Here is a 12,825-nt window from a genome sequence, read left to right as displayed (position 1 = left end):
GAAGATTGCTTCAGTACCCAATCAAAATAATATACAGAGCTACCAGAAAGAAAATAAGCCATGTTGAAAAGAAACTTTGCAAGCACAAAAGCTATCCTGCACAAAGAGCCAAATGCAGCATGTGTGCTACTAAATCTCATCCTATTTTGAGGAATTTAATCATGGATAAGCCTTTTGCTGCCACCTGTACAGAAATCAATGCACAGAGTACTTCAGGGCAGTGAAAATAAGTAACATACCAAACAGTTGAACTCACAGACATTAATCAAACCAGGGATCCAAATTTTTCTGCAGTAAAAGTTTTATCCAAGCTCATTCTTGCAGATGGCAAGTATAATTGCTGTTAAGCAACATTCATTTTCATGTGAAATATTATTTCAACTTTGGCCTCTCATTTACCCAGTATAGAAACTACAGAAGCATAAGTGGCAGGTGTTGGAGAACAAACCTGTGGTAGAGCCACACAGTTGTTTCCAGAGCTCTGGAGAAACTGCTAGTGCAGTGAGGGTGCTCACAACCCTCTTATGCTGAGATCACAAACTTTTTCTCTGTGAAAAGTAGAGTTTTCCTGACTCAGAGCTATGCCAGAGCAGAGTCCTGGAGGACCACTGACATCTGGTGGTCACTTCACTCTAAAGAAGACTAAGTCATATATATTTAATTTTACTGTGACTTGATCAAATTACATTTTACAGGTGGTCTGACAGAAATGCATGCCAGGGAAGCATTAAGTTACAGGTTTTACTCTGAGTTTATTAACTTAGTGGAATTTGATAGCTACAAGTAAATGCAGATGAACTGCAACACACAAACAACAAACTCAGTTAAAGCTGCCAGTACATTAATAGTATTGTTGGATTAAACCCACTCTAGAGATAATAAAGCTTTTCCAAATAGAGCACATTTAATTCAACAAGTTCTCGAGAACTGGGTCATGAAATAGAATTATATAAAACTGTCTTTTTTACAAATAAAAAAGCTTATTTTTCCTAGGTAAGATGTTTCTTATTACTGAAAAGGAGTAATGAGATTTAGGTCTACTTTTGCTAGACAACTAGCACAATATTAAATAATAAGCAGGAGTATCCAATAATTTTATCCATATTGATATGTGTTAGATGGTGAGACTGCCCAGACAGAAACTGCCTCAGTTCTCTCCAGCAAACTTGAGGTGATCTTCTTGATACCTAAATACAATTGTGTAGAGAGACCACACCCACCAGCACTGGACCTAAAATGTACTTAGGCCTGTTAGCACTGATTGTTCATAGGCAAACACTTAAAGCTATGCTTTGGTTGTTGCATCCATTTACAACTTGTAAACAAAACTCTGAGGCTCTCAAACATTCATCAAGCATACAAAAGTCTTACTAAACTGTCATGAAAATTTTCAGACCTTCCCAAATGCTTTTTTTGATGCAAAATGATTCAAAGTCTACCTTCAGGTAAATGTACATTTCTTGTTGAAATGGGAGCTCAGTTCAAAACTAATAAAACTCACAGCATGTATTTATTAAGTAATAGGAAGTAATCAAATTGTTTTTCTACACATTTCCTCTATGCTACAAGAGGACAGTTTTGCAAAAAAACAGCAGTACAAATCATCTCCAAATTTCCTGTATTTTTCACTTAGCATCAACATGACCCATCCATAATCAAACAGATTGCTAAATTACAGCTTTACCTTCAATCTAGGCCACCTAACCAGAGTGATAGATAGTGAACTAATTTTAATTACTTATACAAAAAGGCATTGCTCTGTGTATGTTTTCTAGTTGGTTGTGGCACGTTGTGGGCAAGCATTTTATACAGACATGTGCAATTGCTAATGTTGCCAAGTGTGCAAAAAATAGCCAGTGCTCAGAGTGAAACACGGTACACAGGACACTCATATGAAGGCAACTGTACCAAGCCACTCTAAAGAAAGCAGCAAATGTGCACCAAGATAGCTTGATTTGATTCTGCCAGGGTTTGAGACTGAGCCTGAAAGGCTTTCAGAAGACAAGTGTCAGGTATTCCATTTGTATTTCAGCAAAATTGTAGCATCTGTTGTCCAGCGATGCCTCTGGAGAACTTCACTTGTGTGGTACACAAATCACTGCTGTTCTTACCTGTTTCAGGTCTTTTCCTGAACTGCTGCATGAACATACACTGACAAAAGTGGCTTTACAAGATTACTTTTTAACACATTCCTAAAGGTCCAATTGCAAATCACCAGACAATAATCAGTACAGAGAAACTTGCTCCTGTTTCAGGAGGCACAATGCTCCAATTAAATCTTACTCTGAGCATTTAAAGTAAGAGCTATTTTCAGTATTTTAACAATGCTGGTTTCTGCACAACAATGCATTTCATCTACAGTGAAAAGCTGTCACATTGCTGCATATCTATTAAATAAAAGCATTTTAATTAGGTCAGCTACTGGGTAAAGGAGACAATAACCACTTTAATGAAGCACTGTCACAGTTATAGGCCCTTGGCTGAAAAGTACGTCTCTTCTTTCCTTTGTCATCCCCCCAACAAATATTTTTGAAAAATATCTCAGCATTGCCAACCCAATTAAACAGCAGCAGGAGATGATTACTCTGTGGCAATGTTCTAATTCACAGACATAATCGTTCTTCTACGTTTATATTTTATTGAAGATATTTTCCTGGGGGCAGAGATGCCCTCCACTCACCACCAGGGACAGAGAAGGTCTAAAAATAATTTTGCCTGGTTCTAATCGATAGCACCATGTTGGGAAATCTCTTCCGAAGACAGAGGAAAGCAAGATAACCCACCCCTGCCAGCATGCTGACCAGCAGGGTGGTGCCAAGAACCCTGGGAGCCCTTTTCTTGGCCACACGGAATGCTGTTGGCAAGACAGCCGAGATTAATATATTGTTGACGTGTCCCAAAACTTTGTAAAATGCTTTTCTCTTCACGACACGCTCATAATAAGCTTCCAAGTTGGGCCTCTTCCCATTTCCCCAGTTTCTTCTTGCTAATCCCAGAAACTTCAGGCGATGTAATGTGACAGCAAGTGACACATCTGCCAGACTGAAGAAATCACCACAGAGCCAAGGCTGATTTCCATCTTCTAAGCAGAGAGAAAACAAAGCATTAGGAACTAATGGAATATAAGCACATTTAGTTTAGTGCTACTTCAAAGTACCGTCTAATAAAGAGCAACAACACTTCAGCTAAAACATGACTTTAATCAATAAACATTTTCCCAATCCCTGTCCACTCTTTGCTCAATCTTGTAAAGTCTTAGGCTCAGCAGCCTGACCTACATTTGTTAAGGAAAAAAAGATTCACATCCCAGGTTCATAAATTAAAACCCACAGTAAACACTTATTTTCCTCAATTAAATTTCTCAAATCTGGATTAAATTAAACAGGATTGGAAAGGAGGAAGGCAGTCTAGCTTTTACTGAAAAGCTACCACTTGTCTGAAGAATTTATCAGCTTGCCTGTGTCACTCAGCTCAATGGCATTCACTCAAGAACTAACTCCAGCTAGCTTGTTGGAGGCTTTCAAGTCAAAAAGACATGGATCAGATGACTGACTTGCACCAAACATATCAGCCCATTGAGATGACAGAATTTGTCTACCTGTCCCTCTTCTGTGTCTCTTTGACCCCAAATCATGGGGGTTTTTCACTGAGATGTTTGAGAAATGACAAATATTCACACTGCTCACCACTAGTCAGGAGCACAGATGGAGACCCCAGGTACTCTCTCCTGTCAAAGGAAAGAGGTGCATCTTCCTGGGATGGCTCAGAGCAGGCACTGCCAGGCAGCATCATGCTTCACTGTCAGTGATCTGAACCACCACCACCTGAAAGGGCTGACATGCACTGACTACACCAAGAGCTTTTGAAACCCAGGATATGAAACTTGATAGCCAGCACAGCTATCATAGCTGCCAGCATAAGTACTCTGCTCTAGCCTAGATCTTGAATAGGGAGAACTGTGCTGCTCCTGCCTCATTTGTAACTTTTGCAGTTCGTCCCAGACAGCAGGCATGGAAAAATGCTGGCACGAACACTCAGCAGCACCTCTCTGGAAACAGAGAAATTTTGCAATCTCCTTTCCAACACATTTTCCACTAGAGAAAAGCAACAGCTTGCCACAAAGCTGGTACCAGTCCATTTTGACTGGTTACGCAGATCTGGAAGAAAGGCCTCTGTAGAAATGGAGTGTATCCTAGGTTGCTGAAAGGATACCTGGGAATTCATCCAGTGCATTAAATAAGATGATGGAAAAGACCAACGAATCTATCCTGTGTGAAAGGAAGATGCCTGCAGTGGCAGCAGTAGCAGTTGAGGGATTCAAGCAATTGCAAGAGAAGCAGGAGCTCTGAGTTTGACCAGGACCTGGAGAAGTACAGATCACAAACTTCCAAAGTAGGAATACCTCAGACAAAATTCCAAGAGGCAATAGTCCCACATTTCACAAAATCCTGCAAACCCATAAGCTTTCATAAGCTCGTCAATTGACTCAGTTAACTCATCATTTGACTCCTTGGAAAGGCTACTTAGCAGAGAAAGGAAAGGGGTTGCTGGAAATGGTGGCAGACAGTTTGCTGAATAAAATCCTTCCATCCTTTATGAGTTCAAATATTTTATGTGACTCTTTCACTGTTGAGTCAGTAGAAAATTTAATCTAGATTTTCAACTGCTGGTTCAAACCTACAGTTGTGATAGGAACCAGTAATTATTACAACAGCTATTTATAGAGCTAAATGCAAAAAGTTATTGATTTGAGCAGATGCAGTTGATATTGACTGATGCTTCATGCAGTTTCCAGTGAAGTCAGGGGAAGGACTCCTATTAGCACTGTGAAAAAGCAGAAAGCTAATCCCATTTAAACAGAATTTCGGATGCTGACATGGTTAAGTGCCTGTGGGTATAGATCAGGGGGAAGGTCAGCATTGCAGATGTCCTTGCAGGAGAGTGTTACAGACCTGCTAGCCACCATGAAGAGGCAGATGATGCACTCTACAGGAGGCTGGCAGAAGTCTCTCAATTTTTTCCAGCCCTTGTATTTGTGGGGGACTTCAGCCTGCCAGATGCCTGCTGAAAATGCAACACATTTCAGGAGGAGAGGAGGCAATCTAGGAGATCCCTGGAGTGTGTGGAAGAAAACTTACTCTCAACTGGAGAAGAACTCATGGGTGATGTGGTGGTCAGTGGCCATCTTGGGCACAGCAAGCATGAAATGATGGTTTTCAGTTCTGGGTGAAGTAAGGAAAGGCACCAGCAGAACTGCCACCTTGGATCTCTGCCAGGCAGACTTTGGACTGCTTAGGAGTTTGATTGACAGAGTTCCTTGGGAGTCAGTCCTGAAAGGCAAAGTTGTGCAGGAAGGACAGGCAAGATCTAAGGAAGAATTCTTAAAGGTACAGCAACAGATTGTTCCCATATGCTGTCAGGGACAAAGACCAGCCTGGGTAAACAGGGAACTTAGGCTGGAACTCAGGGTAAAAAGGACAGTGTCTCACCTCTGGAAGGAGAGAGGTAACTTGAGGATGTCATGAGGTTATGCAGGAGAAAATCAGAAAGAAAGCCAAACTAACTTAATTTGGCGCTGCAGTTAAAGACAACAAAAACACTTTCAGTAAATACACTGGCAGCAAAAGGAGGGCTAAGGAGTTTCAACCCTTTGCTGGATGAAAGGGAAAACACAGCGGGGATGAGGAAAAGGCTGAAGTACTTAATGCCTTCTTTGCCACAGTCTTTAACATCAAAACCTGTGCTCCTCAGGCTATCCAGCTCCCAGAGCTGGAAATTGATTATGGGGAGCTGAGTGAAGCCCCTAGAAGCCAGGAGAAAATGGTTAGTGACCTGTCATGCCAGTTAGACACTCAGAAGTCTATGGGTCAAGATGGAATGTGCCCAAGAGTAAGAAGGGAGCTGCCAAAAACTTGCCAATTATTTCAATCATTTACCAGCAATCCTGGTTAACCACAGAAGTCTCTGTTGCCTGGAATTTAGCAAATGTAATACTCATCTACAAGAAGGGTCAGAAGGAGGACTCAGGAAACTAAAGACCTGTCATCCTGACCTTGGTACTGGGAAATATCATGGAGCAGATTGTCCTGAGTGTCACTACATGGCATGTGCAGGACAATCAGGGGAACAAGCCCGGCCAGCATGAGTTTACAAAGGCAGGTCTTGTTTGGTCAACCTGACCTCCTTCCATGACCAGTGACACGCTTACTGGATGAGGGAAAGGCTGTGCACATTATCTAGATACCTGCAAAGATTTTGACCTGTCTCCCAGAGCATTCTCCTGGGCAGACTGGCTTGGGTGGGTACATTCTTCATTGACTGAAAAGCTGGCTGGATGTCCAGGCCCAGGGAGTGGTGGTGAATGGAGTTACATGCACTTGGTGGCTGGTCTCTAGTGGGGTTCCCCAGGACTCAGCATCTGGGCCAGTCCTTTCTAACAGGATGAGAGGAAATGGCCCTAAGTTGAGCCAGAAGTTCAGATTGGATATTAGAAATGTTTTTCACTGAAAGAGTGGTCAGGCATTGGAATATGTGTCCCAGGGCAGCAGACAGCAGGATATGGTTTCGGTGTGGTTATGATGGTGCTGGGCTGACAGTCAGACTAGATCATCTTGAAAGTCTCTTTCAACATTGATGATTCTGTGATTGTGTAAAAAATTTTACTTTCATTTGGGTGGAAGCAGGCAAACAGGACTGCTTTCCAAGAGGGTGAGAGAAGAGAGCTGCCTAATGATTAGAGCAATTATTCAGATTGCTTATTCTGCATATAGCACAAATATCAGCAGAATATCTGCACAAGATTATAATAAACCTGTGTTAAATATTAAGGCTGTGATCATTATAGTGAACTGAAGCCTACACTTATAACATCAAAATTCTGTAGTTAATTTTTTTTCTGATTTTGTTGATAAAAATACTAAAAAATTGTGCAGCTAATTACACTAATTTTCCTGAAAATGTGATCAAGCACTCTCATGAGACAGTGAGAACTCACTGACTGAAACAGTAAAGTAAGCTAGTATTTAAAACAGTATTGATCCCTGCTGTGATGTATAGATCAATATATACTAAAAGTATCACATCCAACACATTAAAAATTGTTTAATAATGGTGCTGTGAACAAGTTTACTCAGTATCCTCAAACAGAAATATTAACAGGATTTAGCAAGACAAATTCCTTACCTGGTGTTTCCTCATTTCGCCGCTGCAATTCAGTCTCAACCTGATCCAAAACTTTTTCCAGTTCATCCAATATTTTCTTTAGGTATTTTATATTATCATGATCCAGCAGTTTAGACTAAATAGACATACAGGTTAGTGTTTTAATCATTGTACAGAGTTTATACTTTTATCAGAGAAGCTTATAACTACAGTGTTTGTTCATAAACTGTGATTATTTTCTCCACATAGTCAGATGGATACTACATGCATACTGGTGACAATTCAGAAAACAGAAGAAAACTTTAGAGATACCAGATATTAAGGTTTGCCTACCCCTGCAGGGTGCTCAACAGCCCAACATCAGCACTGACGTGTACTTACCTTTGAAGTCAGTGGGACCAGTCCAGTATTTCAGCACACACTTGAAGTGTGTAGCTGATCTGAGGACAGACTGTTTCATGCCTTGAAGGGTTAAACCACTGCATGACATTACTGGTAATGACAAGTGAAACAAATGTTTATATTGTGACCAAAAAACCTAACACTAAGAAGTTCATAATAAAGGTGCCCATACAAAGGGGTTTCTTACCTTAAGGCGCTTCTGTTTTGCTATATAGGCATCTTGAAGGTCTGGATTTTCTTCTGCAAGTTTCTTCAATTCTGATTCTGTGTTACTTATTTGGCCTATTTTAAAATGATTTTTAAAAAAAGGAAAAAAAAAAAAAGGCAAACAAAAAAAGGAATGACAAATATTAGATATCCAAACATACTTACAATGTAATCCACAGAAACTGATTGATAGCCTGTGTACAAATATCATACCAAGGAAATTGGAAGTGCTGCTTCAATATAGCATCAGCACTAGGTTAGGATTTAAATACATCATATTTTGGAAAACTTGAATGCTTTTTAAATTGACCCACCACACCTTCAGCTCATCAGTTTGCAATGTGACAGTGCTGGTAGGCCTACACTGAGATTTCTTGTCACTGTAGGCCATAGGCATAATGTCACAGCAAAAGTCTAAATGCCACTAATTATGGAGCCAAGGTGTTTTCATTTGGCTAAAATCTGATGCCAGAGTCTGTGATGCTTTTGGAAATGTTCTTTAAGAACTGTGTGCATGTCCTAGAAGAACATTATTACATGATTTATAGAAGGAATGATGTGAAAAGTTAAAGTTAATTTTACTGATTTCTACTATGTGTGTATAGCCTTTTCCTTAAAATGGGGCTTTGCTTGAAAATGCCATATTCATAAACCTAAAATACCAAAAGACAGTGATTTATAAATCTTCTAAAAATAAGTATTTCTAATCACAAACCGAGAACAAAAGAATAATTATAGAGCATGAATCACCTCTCACTTGTACTTGATAATAAAGTTTAGTTACAATTAAGTCTGACAAATTAAACTGATAAAAATACTTTCTAGAGAATAACAAACTCACTTTTTTATATATTCCTTTCAACGTGACTGTGAAAGCCATCCTTCAATACAGTGTATGAAGAAATTGAAGGATATACTCATACAACTAAAATTTTACATATGCAATTAATTACTTACTTGGATTTGGTATGTATAAACATAATACACAACTGGATCATGCTTTATTATATCTAGCAGTCTGAAAATAAAGGTGTTTCAAGCTGGAAATGAAACCATCTCCAATACCAGGAGAAGTTTGAACATGCAAAGGAATTGTTAAGAAACATCCACAGGCTTTTCAAAAAAATGTTTCAAATCAAAAAATGTAGGCTATGCTTTAAGCATGAAAAGATAAGAAAACATCCCAGTTTAGATAAGCAATAATGTTAGCTCTGCCAGCATGAACATGAGAAAACCAAGAACAATTTATATCAACTAGAAGCTTGAGCAGAAGAATACATACAGCAAGAAAAGCAGAGGACAATGTTGTAAAATGAACTGTAAAAAAAGCACTGATTATTACCATGTGAAAACAGAAAAACTACCCATAATGCCTATGAGTAATGCACAGTTGTTCAATAAACAGTTAGCATCCACATTTGGGAAAAAAAACCAAATCAAAACCACCAAACCAGACAATGCACTGATTAGGAGAATAATTCATGTTCTTGGATGAGGGGGAGTGGCTTTAAACTGAAGGAAGTAGATTTAGATTAGATATGAAGAAGAAATTCTTTCCTGTGAGGGTGGTGAGGCACTGGAACAGATTGCCCAGAGAAGCTTTGGACTCCCTATCCCTAGAAGTGTCCAAGGCCAGGCTGGATGGGGCTTGGAACAGTCTGATCTAGTGGAAGATGTTGAAACTGGATGATCTTTAAGGTCCCTTCAACCTAGGCCATTCTATGATTCTATGATTTTGTGATCCTATGATTCTGTGTTACTTCAGAAACATCAACCATGCAACAGTATGGAAAATTAATTTCCTGCCCTCACTTCTGACAATATAATAGTGTGTTATCAGAAATTTTAATGAGGAGGATAAGGCATTTTGTTGGAAATATGATTTCTCAAGCTAATTCAATATCACCGTTTATGTTATCATGGACTCACTAATAGTATAGATGCATTACATTTTAAAGACTCTGCAGTATTTGACTTTGTTCTACAGAGCATTCTAAAACGTCATTAAAAAAAAATCAACACTGTATAAACCACTGACATTGACAAAACAATCAGAGATCTCAGAATGTAATAGTAAACAGGGAGTCATCATCCAGCCGTGCTGTCAGGCAGTTCTTGTCCTAGAACTACTTAGTTCTTTTGTAATACACTGAAGGAAACATAAAGCCATCAATTGAAAGGTAACCATGGTACAAAAAAGTTATCTTCACAGACACCTCAAAAATTACATTTCCTCTTTCCCATTTCCAAATCCCAACAGAATACACAAACAATAAAAAGGATATGCACAAATTATCGAGGACTGCAACTAAAATTGTAAACTGCTCTCAGTATTTTGTGTTTAAGGTGGACTTAAGAAAGAAGATGAATGTAATGCAGCAATCTACTAAGTCAGAGACATTCAGAGCTACACCAGTACATACTACGGATTCTGCTGGTAGCATAGGCTGGAATCATGGAGTCCACTGTTAACTCAGGGTGCAGGATGCAGCCATGTGTGTAGGCATCCATAGGCAAGGAGTCTAAAAGCTCCCTGTAGTGTTGCACCCTTGGATAATACATGCTCCCCTCTTCTGGCATTAATCTTGGTACTTCCTCTGCAAAACAAAGTTAAAAATAAAGTTAAGAAAAGAAGAATCATCTAATTGACCAAAGTTCATTCAGTCATGTCCAGCTGGGACAGGTGACACAACCACAGGTAAGAAAGCTTCACTTGTTCCCCAGCATAACTCAATGGTGTGATTGCAGCTCAGAGAAATGTATATTTGTAGCTCATTTTAAAATGTTTTATAATTCCAATTACAAATGGATGCAAATGCAGCAACCCACACAAACAAGTATTTGAGAGGCTTTCAAACCAGAAAACCACTCTCAGCTCTCAGCTCTGTTACATACATCTAGGAATGGGTGACCATGACATTCAACCCTATAATGCTCTCACAGCTGGGGACAGCTGTGATTCCAGGAAATTGTTACGGCTGAAATGTTATTGCTCCTGCAATGGTGTAAAAATTACAGCCCAGAAATCCTGCACAAAGTGTGGCTGGAAGTATTCCTGCACATCAATGAGTTTTACCCTATCCTTGATCTACCTGGGCCCCAACCCTTTTTTTGACTAAAAGACAGCACAAATTATGTTCACGCATCAATGAAGTTTTCTTCATGCCTCAGAAATAGCAGTGCTAAATCCCTGAAATACAAAATGCTGCCACCATCACACCTATACAAAATACAGCTCTGCATTTCATTCAAACATTGAGGCAGGTTTTCTTGTTGGTATTTAGTTTTTTGGGGTTTTTTAACAGTGCAGGAACAAACAACTTCAAAACCCTGCACATGATCACTTCCAAGGCTTCTCTTCTTGCTCTTTTACCTCTTCATTCAATTTTGGCTCCAAAAAATTTTGCTCATTCTACTTCCATTGCTATACAGAAGATTATTCTGATATTAAGCATGTTTCCTCTTATCTCACAGAGAATCTGGACATGGTTGACAAAGGCAGTCATGCAGCTCTGTTCGGTATGTTACTTTTCATGGCAGTGTCACAGCAGGGTTAGTGCAGCATGGTGCTGCTGCCATTCCTGACCTCTCCATCCTTCCTGAAGGGCTAAGGACAGTGGTAGGTTTTACTTATAAAAGTTCACTCATGAAGGTGCTGGAAAGCCTTCAGCTCATTTTAGAAGAATATGTTTTCAACCCAAACTGCTAGCTATTAAGAGAGCCCGTTTACTTGTGAGACTATAAACATATTCTGCCCTGAACGAAGAGTCCTGCAGTGACACAGGAGAGCTGCCCCCAGCATTGCTGCAGCCTACGGGGCGCGGGGAAGAATCACACACTGAAATGCCAGTGGGATTACCATCTACAAACGTCGCTTCAAGGTAATCAATAATCTGCGTTGCCTCACAAATGACGTTTTCCCCATGGATCAGGACGGGTACTTCTCCAGAGGAGCTCAAGCGCATGAACCACGGCTCGTTGTGCTCGCTCAGGGGCAGGTTCACATCGCGCTCCTCGCACTTCAGCGCTTTCTCGGCTATTGCCAACCGCACCTGGAACGGCACGGCCGGGGTCACCCGGGCACCAATCCCGCCGGGCACCATCCCCGCCCGGGCACCATCCCCGCCCGGCACCATCCCCGCCAGGGAACCAACCCCGCCCGGGCACCAATCCCGCCGGGCACCATCCCCGCCCGGCACCATCCCCGCCCGGGCACCATCCCCGCCCGGGCACCATCCCCGCCCGGGCACCATCCCCGCCCGGGCACCATCCCCGCCCGGCCGCTCTCCCGGCCCCGCCTCGGCGCACCCACGGCCGCCCCCCTGCATCCTCCATCTTCCATCTCTCCATCCCTCATCCCTCCATCCTCCACCCCTCCCGCCCCGATACCGCCGCGGGCGCGCAGGGGTTGTGGGCACGGCGGGAGGCTGCGATCCAGGGCCCCAGTCCCCCACCCACCCCTCACCTTCTGCGAGGAGAAGGACTGCGTCCAGTGGTACAGCACCAGCGGCGCCATGCCCGGCTCGGCTCGGCCCGGCTGGGCCCGGCTGGGCCCACGGCGCCGGGCGGGGCAGGAGGCAGCGGGGAGCGGCGGCCGTGCCCGCCCCGAGCCGATCCGCTCTTGGAAATTACCCGAAGGGAATGCCCGGGGGACGCGGGAGACAGCCCTCACTGCTCGGAGGGTAGCCCTTCCGAAGGGGAAACCGCCTGCAAAGCCGTCTGCAGCATCCCCTAAGGAAGCGCAGGAAGGTGGATGCGCAAGTAGGGAAGGTCACATGGCAGGATTTAGCCTTTTCTATTTATTTGCGTTTTGTTTGGGTTTTTTTTTTTTTTTTTTTTTTTTCAACCAGTGCTTCCAGTATGAATTTCAGCATTTCAACATCAGCAACATGCACCTGGGGAAAAAAAAAAAAAATTTAAAAAAAAAAAAATTACCGTAAGTCATCCTGAATTGGACCCTGCAGGCAAAATGAGTCTATTGCAAAATGAGTCATAGCAAGAAGGAACAAAGCTTTTGAATAACTTCTTTTGCCTCCAGATATGTTCTTTCAATCT

General features: G+C 41.7%; 1 protein-coding gene across 1 annotated transcript; it reads right to left on the bottom strand.

Annotated features, from left to right (window-relative positions):
* Positions 1 to 732: 732 nt before the first annotated feature.
* On the bottom strand, positions 733 to 12,540 carry GDAP1 (ganglioside induced differentiation associated protein 1). The gene is made up of 6 exons (XM_059862500.1): positions 12,236 to 12,540; positions 11,630 to 11,822; positions 10,194 to 10,367; positions 7,751 to 7,845; positions 7,183 to 7,297; positions 733 to 3,082 (listed from the first exon to the last, which is right to left on the bottom strand). The coding sequence occupies exons 1-6, from the start codon at positions 12,284 to 12,286 to the stop codon at positions 2,700 to 2,702; spliced, it is 1,011 nt and encodes a 336-aa protein (XP_059718483.1). The 5' UTR covers positions 12,287 to 12,540; the 3' UTR covers positions 733 to 2,699.
* Between the last annotated feature and the right edge of the window lie 285 nt (positions 12,541 to 12,825).

Source organism: Haemorhous mexicanus, chromosome 1, assembly GCF_027477595.1.
Source record: "Haemorhous mexicanus isolate bHaeMex1 chromosome 1, bHaeMex1.pri, whole genome shotgun sequence".
In the NCBI taxonomy this organism is placed as follows: Eukaryota; Metazoa; Chordata; class Aves; order Passeriformes; family Fringillidae; genus Haemorhous; species Haemorhous mexicanus.
Note: the sequence above shows the minus strand (reverse complement) of the source record. Positions and strands in the feature narration are given on the sequence as shown.